General features: G+C 49.2%; 3 protein-coding genes across 4 annotated transcripts; 1 reads left to right on the forward strand and 2 right to left on the reverse strand.

Annotated features, from left to right (window-relative positions):
* Positions 1-899: 899 nt before the first annotated feature.
* On the forward strand, positions 900-12,093 carry mybbp1a (MYB binding protein (P160) 1a). Of its 2 annotated transcripts, none has more exons than XM_062453906.1 (27): positions 900-1,139; positions 1,611-1,706; positions 1,985-2,068; positions 2,181-2,255; positions 2,349-2,456; positions 2,634-2,824; positions 3,015-3,182; positions 3,522-3,639; positions 3,932-4,221; positions 4,418-4,528; positions 4,623-4,748; positions 5,001-5,207; positions 5,489-5,597; positions 5,674-5,767; positions 5,877-6,037; positions 6,315-6,410; positions 6,539-6,715; positions 6,900-7,073; positions 7,328-7,485; positions 8,366-8,500; positions 8,690-8,777; positions 9,312-9,443; positions 9,678-9,746; positions 9,973-10,086; positions 10,692-10,808; positions 10,965-11,086; positions 11,251-12,093. In XM_062453906.1, exons 1-27 carry the CDS (start codon positions 945-947, stop codon positions 11,678-11,680), a joined length of 3,945 nt encoding a protein of 1,314 aa, XP_062309890.1. In that variant the 5' UTR covers positions 900-944; the 3' UTR covers positions 11,681-12,093. The 2 variants fall into 2 exon arrangements, with proteins under 2 accessions (XP_062309890.1, XP_062309889.1); XM_062453905.1 differs by having other exon boundaries at positions 901-1,139; positions 6,536-6,715.
* Positions 12,094-12,842: 749 nt separating this feature from the next.
* si:dkey-183i3.5 (uncharacterized protein LOC566445 homolog) lies at positions 12,843-21,150 on the reverse strand (the record flags this gene model as incomplete). Its single annotated transcript, XM_062452997.1, has 9 exons — positions 20,506-21,150; positions 19,297-19,508; positions 17,668-17,728; positions 16,828-16,923; positions 16,003-16,179; positions 15,097-15,222; positions 14,777-14,890; positions 14,553-14,659; positions 12,843-13,077 (listed from the first exon to the last, which is right to left on the reverse strand). Coding segments are annotated over exons 1-9 (1,755 nt in total), but the record flags the coding sequence as incomplete, so codon positions are not given.
* Positions 21,151-22,575: 1,425 nt separating this feature from the next.
* On the reverse strand, positions 22,576-25,272 carry si:dkey-183i3.9 (uncharacterized protein C11orf87 homolog). The gene is made up of 2 exons (XM_062453580.1): positions 24,823-25,272; positions 22,576-24,317 (listed from the first exon to the last, which is right to left on the reverse strand). Exon 2 carries the CDS (start codon positions 24,209-24,211, stop codon positions 23,726-23,728), a length of 486 nt encoding a protein of 161 aa, XP_062309564.1. The 5' UTR covers positions 24,212-24,317; positions 24,823-25,272; the 3' UTR covers positions 22,576-23,725.
* Positions 25,273-25,397: the final 125 nt, after the last annotated feature.

A 25,397-nucleotide genomic window follows, 5' to 3' on the forward strand; every position in this document is an offset into this window, starting at 1 on the left:
TTACACTTTTTTTCTTATTTTTTCTTTTTATAACCCTGTTTCATGGCGTACAGCACACTGGACTTCTGCAGCGCACACTGGATTTGATTGTCCATTTGTCTATTTATCTCTAGTGGTTCAGTCTTTGCACTTCAGACATGTCTAACTCTCAGTCGCTGAGATCTTCACATATCACCCCCAGACTAAATCTGCTCTAATAGGCCACAACAGCTTCCCTTTAAACCTTATTATTAGCAAACTGCTCAGGAGCAGTCCAAACAGACAGATCAGACTTGCCAGATTGTTTGTAACACATAAATATCTGGTAAATCCGCCTTGAAAACTGTTTGGAAAAGGATTGGCACTTAAAAAAAATACTGGCAGGTGATCGTATCACGGGTTAACTTTAACCAATAGACCTCTACTGAACCATGTAGTTCGGGCACAACGAATAACTTGCCAGATGGATTCTCGCATCCCGTGTCTGTGTCACTAGTCTTGATGCATGGCCTAAATTGTTAATATTTCTTTCTCCGGAGTTTTTTCATCCACCCAAGTCTCACAGTGGGTGTCTATGCTTTTGGGGTTTCAATAAGGTCGCACAGAAAAACAGCCAGCAGGCAGTGACACTCTCAAATGATGTAGAGTTGGATAATAACGTGGCCTATCATTTTAAAAGTAATTGTATAAGGATTACGTTTTTCCCGCCTTTCTAGCCTACGTTTTACTTTTCACAGAAGTAATCTAGTAAAATATATTGCCATCATTAAAACAACTAAATACATTGAACATATTACATTCATACTCCAATTTATAATTGTTATAATATATACTTATAATAGTTAATGTTTGTAAATATTTACAAGTTACGAATTTATGGCATGTTGTTCATTTCCGCTAGACCCGGAAGTACTCTGTTCTGGGGTCAAGCACGTTTCTCTCTGAAACTCACACGGGGATCTTGCATGGCTAATGTAATGCATGCAGACATGGGGGAGATAGAAACAGAGCCAGTGCGACCAAAAGTAACAGATGCCAAGGGTATTCTCTTACAGAATCGAGAGTTCCTTGACTTCTTCTGGGACATTGCAAAATCCGAACAGGAAATACGATTAAAAGCGATTGAGAATCTCGTAGAGTATTTAAAAAACAGTAATAAGGTACGTGTATATTTTCAGCTAGCTAGATCGCTAGTTGCTAACTTGGCATGTGTACTGTTTCAAACATTGACTCGTTTGCAAAATTCTTGAGTGGGTGGTGTGGAGAAAATACGTATGTAACGTATTCAAACAAATGTAAGCTAGTTTACTAATAATGTCAGGCCGCTAGCTGGCTAAGCTAACTCAACTTTGCTGCAACTATACGTCACACCGGCCACGTGTGTTTTCTGTGTTTAAAGACACCAGACTTAGCGGGGTTCCCCACGGCACAGATCCCGACAGTTCATATTCACAGGACAGTTGACTGAGTTGTCAAACTGTATGAAATGACTATTTTCCCCCTCAAAGCTAGCCTTCCAACTTTCCATTAAACGGACCGAATAACTGAAGTATTCTGTGTTAGTGCCACTGACAGTGGCCGCCGCTTCTATAATCTTGATCTATAATGTGTCTTTTGCATATTTGTTTCAGCCTGATGAGTTGAAGTACACCTTGAAGAGGCTGGTAGACGGGCTGGGCCACACCAGGGAGATTGCCAGGCCCGGGTTCAGCTTGGCTTTGGGTCAGGTAGGTAACACATGTCGCCTGGGGTACAGCTATAGTCGGTATAGCTCAGCGTTAGAGCGTTTGACTACAGAAGACGTAGCAGGTTCAAATCCTACTGTTGTGTATGTTGCTATGGATGTAGCGCAAAATGAACATATTGTTATTATCTAAAATAATTCTCCCCTAAAATGTCAGGTACTCAAACGTCTTCAAAGCAAGAATTCGGACATATCTATCAAATTATATATTCATCTCAGTTACCATAGAGCAAAATATGCTAACGTGTTTGTGGATTTCAGGTTCTGAGCGTGTTTGAAGATGTTCCTCTGCAGAGCGCTCTGGATCTAATAAAAGAGAAGCACAACCTGGAGACTGTTAAGAAGGTAAACAGACTCCTCTTCTCAGCTGAAGCTGCTTCTGCAAGCTGTAGACCCGGGGCTAACTGTCAGGCCTTGTGTGTGTGTGTGTGTGTGTGTGTGTGTGTGTCGTCTGCAGAAACTGATCAGAAATGCGTTGTTTGGAAACTTCTTTGGTGTGCTTGCCCTCTCTCAGTCCAACCGTCTCTCCAAGGTAAGACTTTTTATTTTAATATTTTATAAAGAAGTGCAGCTTGTTTGTGTGCTGTTGTGTGACCTGTATGTGACGTGTGTGTGTGTGTTCCAGGAACCCCAGGTGGTGTTGCAGTGTGTGCAGCTCCTCCAGAGTCTCTCTCAGCACAGGGAACACCTGAAGGATCTTCCTAGGAAGACCATGGTGGACATCCTCAACGAGGTAACTGATGCTGGACAAACCTTAGCCTGAGCGCTGTACAAGTAGGAAGTACAGCAGGAGTTCAAGGATCTACTCACACTTTCATTTCCCTTCAAACTTGGATTGATCTACCGTGGTTATTGTTATCATAAAGAGTTCTTTTTTTCTGTCTGTGTCTGGTGTGTGTGTGTGTGGCAGACCCCCGTGGAGGTGTTTGAGGAGGTGTTGCTGAGGGCTCTTAAGAGTGACCTCTCATCGGCCTTCAGCACCCCAGAGCAGCTGCAGCTGCTGCTGGTGGCCCTCCAGCGCTTCCCACAGGTCCTCAAGCCCAAGAAGCTCAACAAGCTGCTGGGGACCTCCACCATCGTCACCCCCGACAACATCCCCAAGTGGGTCACTTCAGCATTTTCATTTAATGATGTCAAATTATGTATATTTTTTGGGGTCACTGTTTTCCGATCACAGCTTATAGCATCTAAGAGTAGTTAGTTGAGATGAAGCTTGAAAAGGAGTGTCTGTCTGTCCTTACCAACCTTGTGTTCTATCCTTCCTCCCCCCTCTTCCTCTCCCTCCTCCCAGGCTGACGGAGGTGATGAGGATCGCGGCTCGCTCGGTGAAGAAGGACAAGCAGCTCCCAGGCGTGGCTCTCGACCTCCTGCAGGTGTCTCTGAAGGAGAAGAACTTCGAGCTCTTCTGGAACGAGACCATCATCAACGGCATGCTCAAAGACCCGCCGGGCCCCACGCAGTAAGCACACACACACACACACAGTAAGCACATGCACACATACACACGCAGTAAGCACATGCACACATACACACGCAGTAAGCGCACACACACACAGTAAGCACATGCACACATACACATGCAGTAAGCACACACACACACAGTAAGCACACGCTAGCAGACAACGCTTTAGAAATAAATATCATATTAACATTAGAACTATTACCAAGCTTCTCTGAAATATCCAAAATGCTTTTAACACCATGCTAGTTGATGTGCAAGGGGAGAATCCTCTAGTACTTGTGAGCAACTCCTGGTGAGAAAGTCTTACCTCTCGTTGTGTCTGGCCACGCCCCCCAGTTACCTGGCGTTCCGTCTGCTGGGCAGTGCCCTGCCCCTGCTGTCCCTGTCCCAGATCAAGCAGGTGCTGTCCGGGGATGTGATGAGGCACTACGGGGAACACGTGGTCTCTGCCCAGGTCAGTTCTCAGCTCCTCTACTGAACAGAGAGGAGCGTCTCGAGAGTACATGTTAGTGATGAAGGACATAACCAACATTATATACGCAATATATTGATACTAGATCATTATGATATTTCATAATTACTTATATTTGTAATAATACATTGTTTAAATGAATGTAGCTAACGTCCAAACAAACAAAGGCAGTTTTACATCCACGCTAGTTTAGTTTGAGTGGATGTTCTGTGAGAGTGCTCAATGTTCCCGACCGACATGCTCAATGTCCCCGACTGACATCCCCCCCCCTCAGCTCCCTGACCGCTTCAAGTTCGCCCCGGAGATGGAGACCAACGTGGGCGAGTTCCTGCGCGGCTGCCCGGACGAGGACAAACAGATGGCTGTGATGAAGGGCTTCTCCCTGCTCACCAACCAGGGCTACCCGGTGGTGCCCTCCGTGTGGAGGGTGGTGTCTCACCTTCAGCCCCAGGTCCTCCGGAGCTACGTGTCCTGGCTCCAGGACATGTTCCTCCACCCACACATGGACGCCTGTTTGGACTTCAGCACCCGCAGGCAGAAGGAGAACCAGGAGGAGGGAGGCCAGTGAGTACAGAGACTGTGAGGAGTGTCTTTAAGCTCCTGCAGAGTTTTGTGAATATATATATATATATATATATACACACACACGTTTAGGAAGCCTTGTATTGAACTGTATATCTAGGTTCCTATGGTTAGGACCCCTATTCTGTATCTCCTACCTAAAGTACCTCAAGTCGATGAAATCCCTGATTGCCCACAGGAAAGAGAGCTCCATATTCCGTCTGCGGAAATGGATCATTCCACGCCTCGTCTCAATAGTGGAGAACAGCCAAGTGAAGAAGGAGGAGGATTTGGTGATGGATATTGCCAGGTGAGCTAGCTCCGCTCTGGTCCCTGTCACTGGTCTGCTGGCATTGTGTTTTGGTGTTAGCATTGATGCTAACTGCTGCTGTCATGTTTGCCAGGTTTGTGTTCTTCCACGCGTTCTTCAGTGCAGCGAAGGCCACTCCAGACATCCCTGAGACAAACGGCGTCCTCTCCGTACCTCTGGACGACCGCACTCGCGCTGTGCTCGTCAACGGCTGCTTTGGGTGAGAGATTTATCGTTTTAAGAGAGCAACCTCGAGCAAACTGCATCGGTAAAGTGTGTTTGGATATTATTACATCTTGTTCAAGTTGACATGTTTTTTGGAACACACACCTCTCTTAATCTGACAGATGTTTGTCTCACGTAACCCCCACCACCACACACACACACACACCTTGCTACTCTGACCATACAGCACTTTGGCCATCGCTTGTCGTTGTCAAATAAGCTTTCTAAATGATCTTGCCTCCTCCAGCATCCTGCAGCACATGAACCACCTGCCCGTGCTGGGGGTCTCCCTGGAGACGGAGGCCCTCAACCAGCGGCGTGTCCGCGGGGTGCGTCTGGACGGCTCCATGTGGATCTACTTCCTGGTGCAGTTTGCTGACAGCCTGCTGAAGCAGCCCCAGCACGCCTGCTCCCTGCGGCCCTTCAGCACCCTGCAGAGACAGGCCTGGGACAGGTAGCTGACGCATGCTGGGAGGCACAGCAGCTTGGGGGCACAGAGGGGGAGGGATGGAGGGATGGAGGGATGGAGGGATGGTGGGATGGAGGGATGGAGGGATGGAGGTAGATGCAGTGCAGTTATCAGACCTCCGCGGTTTAGCACACCTGCCTGCGTGTCACCATGACAACAGAGCCAGATACATCCACCTGACCCTGCATGACATCACACTGCGGTCCAGAGTTCCGTCAGTGATGTCGGAGCAGCGGTGAGACTGATCTGTGTGTCCGCCCCTGCAGCATGCTGTCGTCAGTGGCAACGCTGAGGAAGAGAGCAGAGAAAGCCAACAGCCCGGAGGGGCGGGTCTTCCAGCAGCTCTTCCTGCTCGTTGGCATCCACCTGTTCAAGGTGAGCCCGTCTGGGGGGGAGGAGGGGAGGCGTGTTTGGTGACAGCTGGGAGATCATGCGTGTGTTGCTTCTCAAGGCTCCGGATGATTTTGTGGAGCTGATGACAGACCTGCAGAGCTGCATGCAGAAGGCCCAGGAGAGGAAGTCCAAGAGGAGGAAGAAGTCAGGAGGTACGACCTCACCTTACTGCTGGATGTGCCGTGTCATTATACAATCACAAAATACAAATGGTAGTTGTGAGAGCGGTGCTGACGGATGTTCCTGTCCGTGTGGGTGCAGCGGAGGGGGAGGAGGAGGAGCCGCACTGGGCGGAGGTGGTGGTGGACATCCTGCTGTCGCTGCTCTCTCAGCCCAGCCGTCACATCCGGCAGGTCTGCAAGACCGTGTTCACGGACATCTGCCCTCACGTCACGGCCCGCGCGCTCAATGCCATCCTGGACGTAGGTGGCAGCTGCACCGGGGCATGAGGGGGGGGCATGAGGGGGGCGACGAGAGAGAAATACTCATCACGTTAGATATCTTCATTGGCCGTTAAGTCACAGAACGGGTGCATTTTCATTATTAAAATAATAATAAAGATCATTTGGCCCTAAAATGTCCGTTGAAGCTGAATATCTAGAAGTGCCTCAGATGCTTGTTTTCAGTACAGGATGTTATTCAGGGCTTTCCTCAGTGACTGAGGCTGTGTTTCACTAATCGTGCGGTTGTGGTTGGAAGGTTCTGGACCCGGACAAGGATGAGGAGGATAGCGCCGTGGTGGTGACCGACGACGGGAAGAAAAGCAAAGACGACGACCAGGATGAAGACATGGAGGTGAGGGTGTGGCTGTTACCTGGACTTTATATGAATGTTTATATGAATAAAAATGCTGATGAACTTGAACCAAAGTGGAAATGAATGCTAAAGCTAATTCTGTGTGATTTCCTTTCTGACCTGAGGAGGAAGATTCTGACGCATCAGAAGATGAGTCAGACGAGGACGAGGATGACGATGATGACGATGATGATGATGATGATGAGGAGTTGGAGGAGGAAGATGAGCCCATGCAGGAGACAGCAGAGGTGGATCAGAACTTCCGTATAGAGCTGATGAAGGTCTTGCAGAACCAGAATGCCCTGGTAGGTGCCTCCTATATTTTTGAGTTTGTTTTTTTATTTTGAAAAGATGAATGATCAATTCATTCATTCATTCATGTATTATAAGTCAGTCTGGTTGAGTGTGAAGCGTGTCATAAGGAGTTTTGTGGAGTGTAGTCTAACGTGAACACTAAACAGCGAGGTAACATCCAGCGTGTCTCCCCAGGCCACGGAGGGCGACGGCAGCGAGGACGAGGAGATGGATGACGAGGCAATGATGAACCTGGACGGCAGCATCGCCGCTCTCTTCCTGGAGCAGAAGAAGAAAACTGAGGCCAAGAAGCACGAGAAGGAGCGCGCTCGCAAGGAGAAGGTTCTAGTGAGGGACTTCAAGATCAAGGTACCTCCTCAGAACCAGGAAGATTTTCTGCCGTTCTTAGTTGGAATATGTTGTCATATATTAACTGATCTAAACCACACAACTAGACAAACCGCTTCTTCACATATAATATCATTTTATCAAATATGCATTTGGTACCAGTAGTAGTACAGTCACGATATTTAAACGTGACATTTTTCTATTACAAAGGGTCGGTGTGTAATGGGTATGATGTCACCTGCGGCGTGTGAAGTGAAAGCTCTGTGTGTTGGCAGGTGCTGGACCTGGTGGAGGTGTTCCTGTCCAGGCAGGGCTCCAGCCCCCTGGTGCTGGGCATGGTGGAGCCCCTGCTGGGGGTGATCGAGGCAGGCATGAGCTCAGACACAGACCAGCAGGAGCAGGACTTCCTGCGCAAGGCGGCCGACATCTTCAGGTGACCTCGAGGCTCACGACACACTCCTGCTTTTAGAAACACCTGTGTTCACGACACACTCCTGCTTTTAGAAACACCTGTGTTCACGACACACTCCTGCTTTTAGAAACACCTGTGTTCACGACACACTCCTGCTTTTAGAAACACCTGTGTTCACGACACACTCCTGCTTTTAGAAACACCTCAGCACTCACGAGACACTCACGAGGCGCTGCAGGGTGGTCGCACAGGTGCCTATAGTGATGATACAGGTAGAAATGACTCAGATAAATACCTGTGAAATACATGAATACATACGTCTGTTTAAGTAAATGGTACGACACACAGAGAGAGACATGCAGCATAGGCCCCGGGCCGGATTCAAACCCGGCTGCTGTGGTAAGACCTGAGCCCATGTGCTGTTTCTCCAGTGAGTCACATACATGCTTATTTATACAAACCACATCTTTCACCGCTGCTCTTTCTCAGATATACACAAACAGACACATGTAGAAAGCCAACGCCTCGTCACAGACGCAGACCACCGAGACACTGAGAAAGGGCATTTCTGTGCACTCTGTGTGTGTGTGTGTGTGTGTGTGTGTGTGTGCGCCAGTTCTGCTCCTTGATCTTCTGCTGGACTTTCAAAAACATTTTTAAATGTAAAATATTATAATTTATAAAATATTTGATGATATGAACTACCCATCAATACATATACTGTGTATACAGCATTATACTTATTTTTATTACTTGTAAAAATACCTTTTCAAATGTTCTCGTACTACTCCTCGTGCCTCTGCAAACTGCTCCACGAGGACACCTGAATGTTCATTTCTACATTTATTTTTAACTTAATGTCAAATGAAACGGTCCAGTCTGTAACAAGCATGTCTTCCAGGAACCAGCTGTGCAGGGCCAAGCTGTACTGCAGGACGGTGAGCGACCGGCAGGCGGAGCTGCACGACCTTCTGGAGAAGCTCCTGACCAAAACCCAGAAGCTGTCAGACTCCTCCGTCTCTCTCTACTTCTTCAGGTGAGTCTACCTAGATTGTAGCGGTAACCATGGGAGCACTTACGGCTCGATCAGTATTCATCTTGAAAGAAACGTATGAACCACATTTGGTGTCGTGAACAGGTTATTCTGAAACAAACAGAAGGCTGTGAAGGTGTTATGAAAGCAGAGACCTCCTTCATCTTGTGTTCCTCTCCTCCTGTGTCCCAGTGCGTGTCTGTACCTGGTCAAGGTTCTCAGGGGCGCGGCGCCCTCCTCTGAGGAGAACACCAAATCAGACATCCTAACAGTAGAGAAGGTAAACTCAACACCCTCATCACTTTACTAACCATTTTATGCCACGTATAAACAACAAGGCACGAGAGAAGAAAACTAGTTTACTTTGATCCTTTCTGAGTGTCGTAGTACATTTAGTCATTTAGCAGACGCTCTTATCCAGAGCGACTTGCAGTAGGTACAGGGACATTCCCCCCCGAGGCAAGTAGGGTGAAGTGCCTTGCCCAAGGACACAACGTCATTTGGCACGGCTGGGAATCGAACCAGCGACCTTCTGATTACTAGCCCGATTCCCTAACCGCTCAGCCACCTGACTCCCTTACTACTACAGTAGTAATAATATATTAATGTTATCAGAGGTGTGTACAGGGTTTGGTAATGTACTGATTAGCAGGCGTGTTTGATAAACACAAGTGCCGACCTGACGCCCTCGTCCCTCTGCCTCCACCTGACGCCCTCGTCCCTCTGCCTCCACCTGACGCCCTCGTCCCTCTGCCTCCACCTGACGCCCTCGTCCCTCTGCCTCCACCTGACGCCCTCGTCCCTCTGCCTCCAGCTGAGCTTCTTGGGCAGTGTGGACCTGGAGAGGGTGACTGCTATGTTCAAGGAGGCGCTGGTCTCCTTCATGACGCGCAGGAAGAGCCCGCTCACAGGACACATGTTCACCGATCTCTTCACACGCTTCCCTGTGAGTCTCCACACACACACACACACACACGGTCTCCACACACACACACACGGCCTCCACACACACCTCCTTCACCTTCTGTGACGTGTTGTTTAAATATTATAATAGGTTTAGCAGTATAATAATTTAGCAGATGCTTTCATCCATTGCGGGGGATTTAAGCTTGTGACTGGATGTGCAGTCCAGTGCTCTGAGCTCCAGCCAGCCTCTAGAGTTGTTCCTCTGCTCCTGCAGGTCCTGTGTGTGAAGCTGTTGGACACCGCCGTCGATCACATCACCGCTGGCGTCCGCGACCACCAGCAGGTAACCACGCCAATGAGACCACTTCTAACACGCGTTGGTCTGGACTTACACGCTCATGATTTGTGGTGTGGATCGATGGACTGTTGAGTTTCACATTTGTTTTCTGTGTGTGTGCCTCTCTCGCTCTCTTTCCTCTGTGTGCCTCTCTCTGTGTGTGCCTCTCTCGCTCTCTCTCTTCTGTGTGTGCCTCTCTCCCCTCTCTGTGTCTCCTCTCTCTGTGTGTCAGGGCCAGGCCTCAGCGCTGGTCCTGGGGGCGGTGCAGAACAGGGAGGTACAGGTTCTGCTGGCTGGCTCCCCCTGGACAGACCTGTGTCACAGGGTCCTGGAGCAGCTGTCTACGGTGAGCACCCCCCTCACACCAGACTCACCCCCTCACACCAGACTCACCCCCCTCACACCAGACTCACCCCCCTCACACCAGACTCACCCCCCTCACACCAGACTCACCCCCCTCACACCAGACTCACCCCCCTCACACCAGACTCACCCCCCTCACACCAGACTCACCCCCCTCACACCAGACTCACCCCCCTCACACCAGACTCACGCCCCTCACACCAGACTCACCCCCCTCACACCAGACTCACCCCCCTCACACCAGACTCACCCCCCTCACACCAGACTCACCCCCCTCACACCAGACTCACCCCCCTCACACCAGACTCACGCCCCTCACACCAGACTCACCCCCCTCACACCAGACTCACGCCCCTCACACCAGACTCACCCCCCTCACACCAGACTCACCCCCCTCACACCAGACTCACCCCCCTCACAAACCTGCTGGAAGCGTCATCAGATCAGAATCAGCTTTATTGACATACAGCAGTGAAGCAGTTGAGAAACAAGTCTTAGTTTGTGTAACGGGATGAGGTCCAGTACTAAGACGAGGTTGCAGGCTTCTGGGATGTGAAAGGTTCATATTTTCCTGGTGTTCATGTTCAGAGCCTGGAGGCTGTGGAGAAGGAGATGGCGGTGCAGAGCAAGAACAAGGTGTTCCAGGAGAAGGTGCTCAAGGCTCTGGAGCTCTGTAACGCCCTGGTCAAAATCATCAACAAACAGGTCAGAAAACATCACTTTTTTCAATGCATTCATGTTTCATTAAAATGTTATCTTGACAAGTTAATGCTCATGACCTATTTGACTAACCTCCTGTTCTTTTGTCTCTCTCTCTCTCTTTTATTTATATATATATATATATTCCGGGTCTCTCTCCAGAAGTTTCCGGTGGACCTCCAGCGTGTGCAGGGTGTGCTACGGTGTCTCTCTCAGGTCCTTGGCTTCAGGAGCGGTCAGCTGGCCGACATCTACTGGGCCATCATGAAGCACTTTGGAGTCCAGTGAGTCACCTTCCCAGCAGCCTATCACAACACACAACCTACATGACCAATGACAGAACCCTTCCGTTATCTCTGTAAGGGTTTGTGGTTGTGAGGTGTTGATGATTGGGGAGTGTGTCTGTACTTGAATATCATCCTGCGTTTGTTTGTGTTTGTTTTGACAGGAAGCCGAAACTTCCGAAGACCAAGCAAGACGTCCAGGAACAAGAAGCTCCAGCGAAGAAGAAGAAAGGTTTCCTTCCTGAAAGCAAGAAACGCAAAAACCGCAAGAAGCAAGTGCCCGTGTCGGAGAAGGGCGCTGCCGTGGCCAGCGCAGACCAAACTGGGGGAGGAGAGGGCAGGAAGAAGAACAAAAACAAGAGGAAAAGACCTGGAGCAGCAGGAGGAGGAGAAGGTCCTTCACAGCCTCCAGTCAAGAAGGCCAAGGCCCAGCCTCCAGGGAAGATGAACCAGCCTCCAGGGAAGATGAACCAGCCTCCAGGAAAGAAGAACCAGCCTCCAGGAAAGAAGAACCAGTCTCCAGGGAAGTTGAACCAGCCTCCAGGGAAGAAGCCCTCCAAACAGAAGAGAAAACAAAGCGAAGGAGGACAGTAGAGTCTCCACCCTGCTGCTTCAAGTTCTCACCCTCTCCTTCCCTCCCACTGGAAAGTTTGTCATTAGGAACTTTCGAGTCCCCGAGGGGGCTTCTGTGAGCGGAGGCTTAGCGAGACTCCGACCACAGGCTGGGAGTTTGGACACGTGGGAGGTGTTCAGCCCCGGGGTGTGGAGAGAGCTTCTGTCAATAACTGTTTTTTTTATACAAAATCATGGACTGTGTTTTGGAGCCTTCTCAGGAAGGTGTGTGAGTGGTTTGTGTTGGGTTGTCCCGTTTGTGATTTATACAGCTCCCAGATTTTTAATTGATTGGCCTTTGTATTACAGTACCATGTATTACAGTACTATAAATGTAATGATGTGTGGCAGAGGTAAACAGCTGGACCTTCATCTAATTAAAGCATATAACACTGGTTTGTGGGTTTTATTTTGGTGGTATATATGATTGGATGTATTACGGACACAATATCACAAACGCTTGTGCGATTAAATTCCTTTATTTATTACAAATCCTGGGTTATGGTACAGTCTCTAGACAGTCAAATCATATTTGATTTCAGGTGGTGCGACAGTTTCCTCTGTTCTGTGACTGCAGATTGAGCAGGACTTCAGTAGATAGTGGAGGAGACTGGAGGAGAGGGAGCACTGGGTTACACCTCAGGTTGCACAGGAACACAAATACACATCTTACAACACGGCTTGCATCAGATGACCCTAACACAGCAACATGATTTGTATATTCCTAGTTACACAAGGATGGCTACATGTTGCGTAATACCAATGTTGGTTATCATACTCATACAGGTTTACTGTCCAACCCTGCTCCTGGAGATCAACCTCTTATTAGGTTTATACCTACAGGAGGGTATCTCTCCAGTGTCTCCCTACAGGAGGGTATCTCTCCAGTGTCTCCCTACAGGAGGGTATCTCTCCAGTGTCTCCCTACAGGAGGGTATCTCTCCAGTGTCTCCCTACAGGAGGGTATCTCTCCAGTGTCTCCCTACAAGAGGGTATCTCTCCAGTGTCTCCCTACAGGAGCATGATCTACAGCACAGGAGGTGTGGCTGTACTTACGTGCGCTACTGCTCAGGCTTGACATGTAGCTGCCCCCTCCGAACGAGCTGGCTCCACCTCCAAGTCCCCCTCCGAACCCACCACCCCCTCCTCCAAACCCACCACCACTACCCAAGCTTCCTCCAAACCCACCACCACCCAAGCCTCCTAGCCCCCCTCCCAGACCACCGTAACCCCCGCCAAAACCTCCTCCCAATCCGTACCCTCCACCCAGACCTCCACCTCCACCCCCTCCTCCTCCACCCCCTCCTCCTCCAAGGGTTAGACCTCCACCGGTCGCTGTCTTGGACATGTGCACTGTCACGCCTCCACCTGACTTGATCCTGGAACACAGAAGCACAGAAAGGGAAATCACTTGTTGGACCTGGTTGTCAGGTGGGCTGTGATGCTGTCTACTGTCTCTCTGTCCTGTCATGCTGATCCCACCTGTCTGTCTGTCCTGTCATGCTGATCCCACCTGTCTGTCTGTCCTGTCATGCTGATCCCACCTGTCTGTCTGTCCTGTCATGCTGATCCCACCTGTCTGTCCTGTCATGCTGATCCCACCTGTCTGTCTGTCCTGTCATGCTGATCCCACCTGTCTGTCCTGTCATGCTGATCCCACCTGCCTGTCCTGTCTGTCCTGTCATGCTGATCCCACCTGTCTCTCTGTCCTGTCATGCTGATCCCACGCTTCCCAGCCATGCACTGACACGCAGCAGTCTGATACGCACCCCTCACACTCATCTGGTACTCAAAATATTTGTGTCTCAACATCAGTTTGCATGTATAGGGGAAGGTATATGGGTCTCTGTGAAGTTGCTTGTAAAACTATAAAAATAAATTAGATTTGAGTTCATGTCTGTTATTACATTACTGTTACATTACATTACTGTTATCGTGTGTAAATGACCAAAGGGGAAATGACAAAAGGGTGTGATAAGTGGGGTCTATCGGCCCAGCAAAGACAATTAAGCGCTGATTGGCACATCTGGGGGTGATTGGAGGAGCGTGTATATAAAGGGAGAAAAGGACTGTGTGTGGGCCAGAGAAAGAGGAGGTTGCATGCTGCTGAGCGGGTTGACCAGAACCAGACGCTGATGCGAGCGGGAGCCAGGGGTGCGCAGAGTCGGGGTGACCAGAAGCAGACAACGATGTGTAGCATGACCAAAGGGGTTGGCATGTGTGTTTTGGATGGAAAACGACAGAAAAATGACCAAAGGGGTCAGCATGTGTGTTCTGGATGAAATGACCAAAAGTGTTAGTATGTGTGTTTTGGATGGAAAACGTCCGAAAAAGGACCAAAGGGGTTAGCATGTGCCGTTGTCCTGTTTTCTCCCTTACATTCCAAACCGTGACCAACGCCAGTCTCCCTTTTCTTAGTCTACAAACTAGCCCCCCCCCCCCCCCGCATTAATCTATCACACAAACTAGGGTACAGGGGTGTGTGCGTGCTGGGGGGTAGAGGGATGTGTGCGTGCTGGGGGGTAGAGGGGTGTGTGCGTGCTGGGGGGTAGAGGGGTGTGTGTGTGCTGGGGGGTAGAGGGGTGTGTGCGTGCTGGGGGGTAGAGGGGTGTGTGCGTGCTGGGGGGTAGAGGGGTGTGTGTGTGCTGGGGGGTAGAGGGGTGTGTGTGTGCTGGGGGGTAGAGGGGTGTGTGCGTGCTGGGGGGTAGAGGGGTGTGTGCGTGCTGGGGGGTAGAGGGGTGTGTGCGTGCTGGGGGGTAGAGGGGTGTGTGCGTGCTGGGGGGTAGAGGGGTGTGTGTGTGTGTGTTGGGGGACTACTCTGTCACCAGCTGCAGGTTAACAGGTCACCACTCACCTTCTCTCTTCGCTGTCTAGAAGTTTCTTGTACGCTGTGATCTCCACATCCAGGGACATTTTACTGGCCAGCAGTTCCTGGTATTCTTGTCCGTAATGGGTGATTTGCTTTGTGGAAATACAGAAACGAACGTCCCAGTCATTCAGGGGACTTGATGTGTCCAGTGACTATACGTCAGAAGACAAGAACAGATGTTAAAGAGCGTGTGACGCGTGGTGTGCTACCTTGCGGATGTCGTCCAGCTGGGACCTGAGGATGAGCAGCTGCTCGTGGTACGTCTCTGTGTGGGAGGAGGAGTGAGACTCGGCCTCCTCCACTTGGGACTCCATCTGGATGTTCTGCAATAAAGTCAGGAGGTGCTTACTGACGTCACCTTGGGCGAGCGGCGAACCAACGTGAAAATAAAGATTCCGATTTATCGCCGAAGGATTTTTGTTTCCTTTAGGAAATTGTCGTTTGGCTCGTTGAGCTCAATAATCGTACGTAAATATTTCATATAATTTTAACAGTTGTGAGAATCAGAAGGGTGAGGGGGGGGTCCTACCAGGGATTTGAGCCTGTCGATCTCTCTCTGAACTGAATCGATCTGGAGCTTGTAGACTCGCAGCTCCTCCTTGGACTGAGTGAGGCTCTGGGTGCTGGGCTGGGACGACAGCGACATCATGGAAATCTGAGAGAGATTTGGAGATGGAGGGGAAGTTAGCCAGCGTAAATTAGCTCATTATGAAGTTTGTGTTTCTGAGAGAGCCTGAGAGAATTAACAGATCGATTACACATTTGTTTCTCTTCTCATTTATCTAATTTGGGTAAATGATTACGTGTTTGCCCCCCTTCATGGGAGTTTGGCTGCTGTACTTCAAGCAGCCACTAGGAGGCGACAGACACACAGGATTGTGTGGACCTGAAATGAGCCTCAGAGAGGATGGATCATCCACTGTGGGTTCCATGACAAAGGGTGGACATTGTGACGTCTAATTTTGGCTCTGAATCAATATTTTCTAGAGGCAGGTATACCAGTATGAATGACTGTAGCAGTGAAGGCGATGCTAAGACCTAAACAGGTCTGGCTGCTGGACACTTAAGGGAGCGTTAATGGGATCCTTGACGACTGCATGTCGACAGTGGAAAAATCAATTTATCCCTGGGGATGAATAATCCATTCCTCCATCCATCAATCCATCCCTCCATTTATCAGTCCATCCCTCGGTTCATACATCCATCCCCTCCATTTATTCCTCCCTCCCTCCCCCCCTCCCCCCCTCCCTCCCTCCCTCCCTCCCTCCCTCCCCCCCTCCCCCCCTCCCTCCCTCCCTCCCTCCCCCCCTCCCTCCCTCCCCCCCTCCCCCTCCCCCCCTCCCCCTCCCCCCCTCCCCCTCCCTCCCTCCCTCCCTCCCTACCTCCCTCCCTACCTCCCTCCCTACCTCCCTCCCTCCCTCCCTCTCCCACGTACGCTGTCCTGTACAGAGAGCAGGGCGTCCTGCTTGCTGCGCTGGGCCAGAGCCTCGTAGTGGGACTTGACGTCTGCGAGGGCTGAGGTCAGGTCCTGGGCCTGCGCCGTGTTGTCCACGGAGATGGAGAAGGCCGACTTCACACTGCCTGTCACAATGTTCCTCACCTCCTTCACTTTCTGACAGACCACAGCCAACAGGACGCGTGTTAACACAGGAAACACACTGTCATCTCAGCAAACCAGGAAAGCAATGATTTCTTTGGGGCTACTGTGAGACTTAAAATTAACTTGTGCTTTCTCAAGTCATTACACTGTTTATACACAGTTATGGTAGCCTTATCATCATGCAAGGTATGTGCCCTTTCAATCCCACTCTGACTACTTACGGAAAATATTGATGCTGGTCACAGAGTAAACAAAACTACCACAGCTGTTTTAGAATGAGTCACAGACCTAGGGAACTGAATTGCTAATTGTGGTGAAAACTGTAAAATGTGTGCAGCTTTTCCACTGATCATCGTTGTGTGTGTGTGTGTGTGTGTGTGTGTGTGAGGTGACTGGTGCCTAGCGGTTAGAGCTGCCTCCCAGCTTGTCTGAATCTCCATAATTGATGGGGAGACATTTTAATGTAGCGCAGAAGGGAGGAGGGGGGGGGGGGGGGGGGGGGGGTCTGAAGGGACGAACAGAGTGGAAAAAAATGTCCTGATCTGCAACTGCAGTGAAGACTACAAACCACACATACAGAAACATAACTGACACCACAAAACCTGACTGAAATACTCTACGTAATATTAGAACAGATGGTGACACAGTGTTGAGACTCACAGCATCGTACACCTGCTTGGAGAGAGAGATCTGGTCCTCCAGTCCGCCGATGCTGGTCTGCAGCTCGAAGATGCTCAGGTACAGGTGGTCCACCTCCTGGGAGCAGCCAGGTGAGAACAGCAGCCAGGTGAGAACAGCAGCCAGGTGAGAACAGCAGCCAGGTGAGAACAGCAGCCAGGTGAGAACAGCAGCCAGGTGAGAACAGCAGCCAGGTGAGAACAGCAGCCAGGCGAGAACAGCAGCCAGGCGAGAACAGCAGCCAGGCGAGAACAGCAGCCAGGCGAGAACAGCAGCCAGGCGAGAACAGCAGCCAGGCGAGAACAGCAGCCAGGCGAGAACAGCAGCCAGGCGAGAACAGCAGCCAGGCGAGAACAGCAGCCAGGCGAGAACAGCAGCCAGGCGAGAACAGCAGCCAGGCGAGAACAGCAGCCAGGCGAGAACAGCAGCCAGGCGAGAACAGCAGCCAGGCGAGAACAGCAGCCAGGCGAGAACAGCAGCCAGGCGAGAACAGCAGCCAGGCGAGAACAGCAGCCAGGCGAGAACAGCAGCCAGGCGAGAACAGCAGCCAGGCGAGAACAGCAGCCAGGCGAGAACAGCAGCCAGGCGAGAACAGCAGCCAGGTGAGCCTGCTGGCCCCCAGGCAGGAGACTGTTCCCTAGTTAGGAGGTTTGACAAGCACACCCCCTCGAGAAAACTCTGCTGACTTTTACTCTAAACTCGACTGTAAAGACGTTGAGACGTCAATCAAAATAACAGGTCATGTTAACTATTTATTTTGTTTTCAACACAATGACAATTCAGTAATGCTGATTCTTATTCCCCCCCTCGACAGATGCATACCTCCTTCAGGGTGGTCCAGTCCATCTCCAGGGACTTGGTCTGTGCCGACTCCTCTTCATACCTGCCGGTGTCAAGTCATGTTACAGCAGCGTTCATGTGTTCAGTACCAAAGGGGTTAGTATGTGTGTTTTGGATGAAATTACCAAAGGTTAGTATGTGTGTTTTGGATGAAATTACCAAAGGGGTTAGTATGTGTGTTTTGGGAAATTTACCAAAGGGGTTAGTATGTGTGTTTTGGGAAATTCACCAAAGGGGTTAGTGTAATGTTCATGATTTATAACATGCGATGTTAGAATTGTTAGAATATCTCCACATGTGATGTGTCTCAGTTCGTCCAGAAGAGGGTGTTTTAGTTTGGTTTGTGGTGTTTAGACTGCAGAAGCAGCGGGAAAAAATAAATAAATATGGCGGTGTTAGCATGAGACGCAAACGATTGTAACCGAGACATATACATTTACTAAAGTATATAAAAGCAATTTTACCGTGCCTGAGATTTATTGAAACATTACAGCTAGTATGTGTTTTTTGGATTAAATTACCAAAAGGGTTAGTATGTGTTTTGGATGAAATTACCAAAGGGGTTAGTATGTGTGTTTTGAATGAAATTACCAAAGGGGTTAGTATGTGTGTTTTGAATGAAATTACCAAAGGGGTTAGCATGTGTGTTTTGGTAAATTTACCAAAGGGGTTAGTATGTGTGTTTTGGATGAAATTACCAAAGGGGTTAGTATGTGTGTTTTGAATGAAATTACCAAAGGGGTTAGTATGTGTGTTTTGGATGAAATTACCAAAGGGGTTAGTATGTGTGTTTTGGGAAATTTACCAAAGGGGTTAGTATGTGTGTTTTGGAAATTTACCAAAGGGGTTAGTATGTGTGTTTTGGATGAAATTACCAAAAGGGTTAGTATGTGTGTTTTGAATGAAATTACCAAAGGGGTTAGTATGTGTGTTTTGGATGAAATTACCAAAGGGGTTAGTATGTGTGTTTTGGAAATTTACCAAAGGGGTTAGTATGTGTGTTTTGGATGAAACTACCAAAGGGGTTAGTATGTGTGTTTTGAATGAAATTACCAAAGGGGTTAGTATGTGTGTTTTGGATGAAATTACCAAAGGGGTTAGTATGTGTGTTTTGGATGAAATTACCAAAGGGGTTAGTATGTGTGTTTTGGAAATTTACCAAAGGGGTTAGTATGTGTGTTTTGGATGAAATTACCAAAGGAGGAGTCAGATGGCTGAGCGGTTAGGGAGTTGGGCTATTAATCAGAAGGTTGTTGGTTCGATTCCCGGCCGTGCAAAATGACTTTGTGTCCTTGGGCGAGGCACTTCACCGTACTTGCCTCGGGGGAATGTCCCTGTACTTACTGTAAATCGCTCTGGATAAGAGCGTCTACTAAATGTAATGTAAATGCAAAGGGGTTAATATGTGTGCTTTGGATGAAATTACCAAAGGGGTTAGTATGTGTGTTTTGGTGGGAATCACCCCCCAACATGTATTCACTTTGTGTCGCAAAGTTACAGTGATATGCTTTGACCTTGTTTGGTATCTGTGGTATTATTGGATTATTAGTAGTAGTAGAGCATTTGACTGCAGATCAAGGTTCAACACCCCCCCCCCCTCCCGCGCCCCACCTGCTCTGGACGTCGTCGATCACTCTCCTGTAGTGCTCGATCTCAGCGATGATAGACTCCTTGGTGGCCGACAGGCTGTCGATTTGGGTCTTGTAGGTGCCGATGGCGGAGGTGAGGAGGATGGAGGTGCTAGCCGGCCCACCTTGGTCTGGGTTAGTGAACATCGAGATCTTGGCCTTCAGAATGGCGTTCTGTTGCTCCAGTGACCGCGCCTGAAGGGGGGAGAGAAGAAGAAGAATCGATGAATAGATACAATAACAGATCTGTTTAGAACTTAAGGCCCTTAACTACATTAGTCGCTAGCTACGCTACCATCGAGTTACCATGACGAGCGCATATTACCATCAATTAACTGGCTGTGAAAAGCAGCGACATCGAATTGTGAACCCTGCCCGACCCACTGGATCAGAATGTTATTTATTGTAGGCTATAATCCCTTGTCTGTTGCGCAAATTTATTTCAGTGGCCCAAACCAGGACACATCGCCACTGATGCTGTCAACATCAAAACAATCTTTCCCGCGTCTGAAACCGGAAACTTTCAAGGGCCCGACTTAACAAACGAAAATTCTAGAATGTTCTAGAATGAAAAAGGTCTAGCGCATTGATCCGGTGTAGTGAAAGTGGATTTTTCAACCTTTCAACGATGTTGAACCTGTGGGATTTGAATGAGGCTGGTTGTCTTTATTGGATATTGACTCAATCGTGAATCACACAGCTAGTCTGTTGGAACCTACAAACACGGTAGTGATTTGAGCAACAAGCCGCCGCAATAAATAAAAAGCTAAAGACAACGTTTCCTGGATATTGCGGTCTTCACTGGGTTTAGATTAATGGAGGGACGGGGACGGGGGTGCATAAATTATGCATGGATCAATCAGCATATTAAATACAGTACCTTTACAAGTTAGAGTTTCCTAGATCAGATCCAGATGAGACCGGAATCAGAGTGTGAGAACCATAGAAATAATCCACAACATAATGTGGATTCTTCTTGTGTGAGCAGATGTCCCTTTGTGTGAGAATTGTTTTTATGATAGCGCACGTACAAATATTGAAACGCTTGCTTGTTGAAGACTGCTATGTTAGGTATGGAATCTTGGCTTTACTTTGTGTGCGCACTATTAGTAAGTTCAACATGGAGAAAAGCGTCGGCTAAATGATTACTTAAAACTGTCACAGAGCTAGCCACGGTGGTGCGGAGGCGTACCTTGTCGATGAAGGTGGCGAACTTGTCGTTGAGGACCTGCAGCTCCTCCTTCTCCTTCAGTCGGGTGACCTGGACGGTGTCGAGCGAAGGCAGCGAGGGGTCCACACTGGGCACGGGGCTGACGCCAGCGTCCACCGTGGTGCTGGAGCCCAGGAAGGAGGGGTTGAAGCCGTAGCCGCCGATCTTGAAGACCCGGCCTCCGAGACGAGCTCTGAGAGGGGCGACCCCAGCCCTGAAGGCTCTGCTGCCCCCACCACCTCCGCCCAGACCCCCTCCTCCACCCATGCCCAAACCAAGACCCCCTCCTCCACCCATGCCCAGACCAAAACCCCCTCCTCCTCCCATGCCCAGACCAAAACCCCCTCCTCCACCCATGCCCAGACCAAAACCCCCTCCACCACCTCCTCCGCCACCACCCAGCCCCAGTCCGAGGCCTCCTCCCAGCCCACCTCCTGCTCTCATCCCCAGCCCCGCGCCTCCTCCCAGGCCAAAGGACCTAGAGAGGGCAGCTCCTGCGCCACCTCCTCCTCCTCCACCCAGACTCCTCCCGGAGAAGAGCCGGTTGCCTCCGTACGTGGCTCCGAACCTCACTGCCCCTCCGCTGATCTTCAGGTTAGTCTCCGCCATGTTAGCCTGCTGGTGCTCTCCTCACAGGCAGACCCACTGCAGGCCCGCGCTGGATTATATACCCTCACCCAGGTGTCCCTGGAGGGGAGGGAGGGGGGAGGGAGGGAGGAGAGAGCCTGCTCACTACCTGAGGGCTAACCACATTCTGCCCACATCCAGCAGGCGTTGCAGGGCACCAGCAGGACGGCGTCTGCCTGACAGGCCGACAGCTCCACACTCGGCCCACATGTCCTGGAGCGGTTTAGAATGTGTTTTTACAACCCTGTGCATTCCTTTAGAATGCTTGTGGGCTCAGATAAGAGTCGGTGCTGGAGGTGGGTGGGGTTGGGGTGGGGTTGGGTGGGGGCCTATATGGAAGTCTCTTCTTCCAAGGTTTACTTGACGAAGCTTTATTTTTTTGCTGAAGTTGATTGACAGGGGCTGGTTTTAATGTTATCTCATGGCGCCGTGCAATCGAACGCTCCTCTCAGAGATTGCGAAGCTTGGTTTGACAGATTAGCTCATCAATCATTCCCCGTTGCTTCGCCAGTGGCGGGCAGGTGAATATTATATTCTTACTGCTGCAATCCCTCTAGGCAGCAAGGCTTCGGACAGAAGCATATGGAAGGTACTGCCTTGCTGCAACGGAACACAAGCTCACAGGACGGCTCACGAGAACATCCACTGATCTCTCCTGCCAGGCTCCTCTCCCTCCCATCCATGCTTCTCCATACCTACACTGCACACCCCAGGGACTACAGTCTTAACACGTTAGCTTGTGTGACCTTTCCAGAGTCAATACTGAAGCTTTATTGGTGTGTCCCCCCCCGCCCCCCCCCCCCCCCCCCCCCCGAGGTCCCTGGGGGGACAGCGGACTGCGTTCTGAGAGCCCCACGCCCCACTAGCAGTTAGCTGGACGCCAGCCAGCGGCAAGTGCCCAGTCCCCGTGGCTGTTTGAGGAGACAGTTAGGGACACTCTCCTGGCTCCTGGCCAACACTGATAGACTTGCTAGGGAGCAAGAGGACAGTCTCCCAGCCGTGGAGTTCTGCCTGACTGGATGCCGTCGAGCCACAGCGAGAGGAGGGGGGCGTGGCCGAGCCCCGTGGAGGAGGAGTCACCGTCCAGTCCTTTGATGTGATTTAACCTGGGCTGAGACTAGATTAGTCCTAATATCATCCAGGCTATCGAGGGACATTCTAATCTTCTTAGAGTTATGTTACTGAAAGCACCAGGAAAACATGGACGACCAACATAAAAACTATAAATATACATATATCCTCATCTATATAAACACACAACTGAAATAATAAGGTATTATCACATTAAAGTAACCAAAACTGCCCACAGTGATTAAAAACAAGACTATTCTGTTAGATGCAAAATAGCACAAGATAGGCCTATTATTGACCAAATTCCATAGGATCAACTGAACAATAAATAATAAGAAAATACTTCTTTTTTTTCAATGATTCCTCGTTTATTACATTTCAGAGGATACATCATAAATATTTAAAATGCTTAGGGCTCAATTTGACCGTACCCCAGAAGGTCCCAATGGGAGATAACGACCTATAGAGGAAGTAACACGTGCTACCTTGCGGTCTTAACAGGCGTTAGGGAGAAGACAAGGGTGTACTTTCAACTACTACCAAAAATAAGCAATTTGAAGAAAAATATCGGAACTTCCAGTAATGAGTCAGTCCTCTATGCAGCAGCACTACCTTAAAAGACCACACAGTACGATTGAAACCTTGCTATAGGGTGCCAGCACTTTCACCACATTTTACATTAAATGTACTGCCACCCATTAGAAGCATGATAAAAGGCAAATGATTAATACATAAAGCAAAGCTGTATTGTTTGGGGACGGGTGGTGTGAAGGGGATGTGCACAGGTTCTTTAAGGAATTATCATCAGAAGAAAAAAAGAAAACTTTCGTAAATATAAAGTCATGGACTGCTTACTGGAAGGCTACTAGTTTACATAGGCCGTGGAAATACTTAAAGACGAGTTGCAATAAACATCAACACAAAGTATTGTGTAAGAGGCACATTAATAAGCGGGAGGAAAATGGATCTACATTTCAGCACCTCGGAGAGCATGCACGCTGTCCAACCCTCGCGCCAGGTCTAGAAATGTCAACCTTTCGTTCATTTACATCATAACAAATTGTCCGTTGCTGAAGTCATTCCACGACGGTATACTAATAGACTGACGTACTCAACTTTTATACAACATTTACAGATTTGACACGGATCGATTCCCTCGAAATGTTCGTGAACGTTTCAGCAGGTTGTCTGTTCCTGGAGGTCACGGGGTCTTCATTGTGCCATATTGCTTTTCTTAATTCCAAGTGGATGACAGAGAGCTTCTTTCAGTCAGTTTCCCCTGAAATAAAACGTGAATATTTGGTGTATCTACAGTTCCGTTTCCCGGTTCCAACTGCAGACTTATCAAGACGAGGTGACAGCTTCCAGTGGTCCGTCTCCTTTGATGTGTGGGATATCTATTTTTGCTGCGTTCTTTGCTGTTGGCGGGTTTCCAGACTCTTCAATGAGACAACTGGTATTTTGATCACATTTCTGGATGACCGGGAAGAGCGGCCGGTGCCCCTTATCTAGCTTCCAGTGGTCCGTCTCCTTTGATGTGTGGGATATCTATTTTTGCTGCGTTCTTTGCTGTTGGCGGGTTTCCAGACTCTTCAATGAGACAACTGGTATTTTGATCACATTTCTGGATGACCGGGAAGAGCGGCCGGTGCCCCTTATCTCTAGCCGCGGGCCGGACAATGATACACGGTCTCGTTGTCTCCCGCTTACCCATGGAGGACACTGGGCTGCGGCTGTCGCGCTCGTATTCCTCTTGGGCACGTTGAATCTTCCTCTTCCTCATCCTCCTCTTGTGGAAGTGGAATGTAGCCAGAGAGACAAATATGATCCCTACAATCATGGTCACGAGCACGATGAGCGCAAACGTCGAGGAAAAAGGTGGGAAGAATCGCTCCATCTGGTCCATGCAGGTGCCGTTAGTTTGGGAAGCCCCGCTGTAGGAGCACAGCGGTACGGAGAACCCGTCACCCTCGGAGGTCTCGGCCGTCATTTTGATTTGACTTGTTTTCTCTTCGGGTGAATCTGTGTCCTTTTCCAAGAAATTCAGTGAGAAGGGGGGAAAGGTTCCAAACACCTCGGTTGTCCCATTAGTTTGCCTATAAGAAAAATGTTGACAGACCTCGATGTGATTAGCAAAATGCTACATTTAGATATTCCAATTGTGTGAGAAGACTAGGCTATGTCCTTGCCCGTAGGGTATAACCATTCAAGGCACGCCCGATTGAATGATTTAAATAATTGAATTCGCTATTAGGCGCGGGTAATTGCGCGTCGTTTAGAGAGATAACAACAAACTCATGGCTCTAATGAACACATACATTGACCACGTCTAGCTGTACAGCAGAAATACTTACTTATTAACGTTTGGTAGTTGTATAGGTTTTATAAATACATAGCCTATTTGCTACCGGCAAATGATCGAGAATAAACGCAACGGACTTTTGGAGACTCGATGAGTAGGCTATGTGAACAATACGTGCATCCAAACAAAGGGTTTACAGGGAGGCAAAGACAGAGGAACAGTCCTAATGTTGAATGTCAATGGATTATTTTGGGCAAGAAATAACATGCATCTATTTCGTATCCAATGTTCAAACTTACCTGCTGAAATTGTCAGCGCAAGTCGCTTCTGTAGAAGGTCCGGCCGGACTAGAGAGAGACAGGACCGAGGAGAATTCTCCTGGATTGCAATGACGTATTACACACTGCGAAAGCTTTCCCCTGTCCAAACACACACACACACACACACTATAGAAGCAGCAAGTCTGTGTGTCCAACACTCACCACCTTTTCCTGCTTTCACACGAATAACAAAACAAATATATTTTAAAAGAAAATATACGCAAATATAACACTAATGACAGTGGCCCATACTAGAAGTGAAACGGAGGTCTTTTATAGCTATAGAATATATAGCTATATGCACATCGGTTCCCACGTAAAAAAGCCAAGTAACTGCGCGCGCACATCGCCCCAGCACGCGGAGGAAAGGAGCTGTTCCAGCACTGGTGCTGAATACAAACCGTCTGTTCCACTACGTGCGTTTGAGTGCAGGCTTGCTGCCGTGCATACACAAGCAATGAGATCCATTTAAAGGAAAGGATTCAGTTAAGTGGCCCTTTCTAAATGCGCCTGGATCTCAAAAGAACGCAGTTAGTTCAAACGTAAAATGAAAA

The sequence above is a fragment of the Osmerus eperlanus genome, chromosome 27, assembly GCF_963692335.1.
Source record: "Osmerus eperlanus chromosome 27, fOsmEpe2.1, whole genome shotgun sequence".
Lineage (NCBI taxonomy): Eukaryota > Metazoa > Chordata > Actinopteri > Osmeriformes > Osmeridae > Osmerus > Osmerus eperlanus.

Excerpts from the sequence above, each read along its gene's own strand:
- mybbp1a (XM_062453905.1), top strand. The coding sequence starts at position 945 with ATGGCTAATGTAATGCATGCAGACATGGGGGAGATAGAAACAGAGCCA. Across the intron at positions 3,640-3,931 it reads AACACGTGGTCTCTGCCCAG|CTCCCTGACCGCTTCAAGTT; the intron begins GTCAGTTCTCAG and ends CCCCCCCCTCAG. Across the intron at positions 5,208-5,488 it reads CAGAGACAGGCCTGGGACAG|CATGCTGTCGTCAGTGGCAA; the intron begins GTAGCTGACGCA and ends CCGCCCCTGCAG.
- si:dkey-183i3.9 (XM_062453580.1), bottom strand. The coding sequence starts at position 24,211 with ATGACGGCCGAGACCTCCGAGGGTGACGGGTTCTCCGTACCGCTGTGC.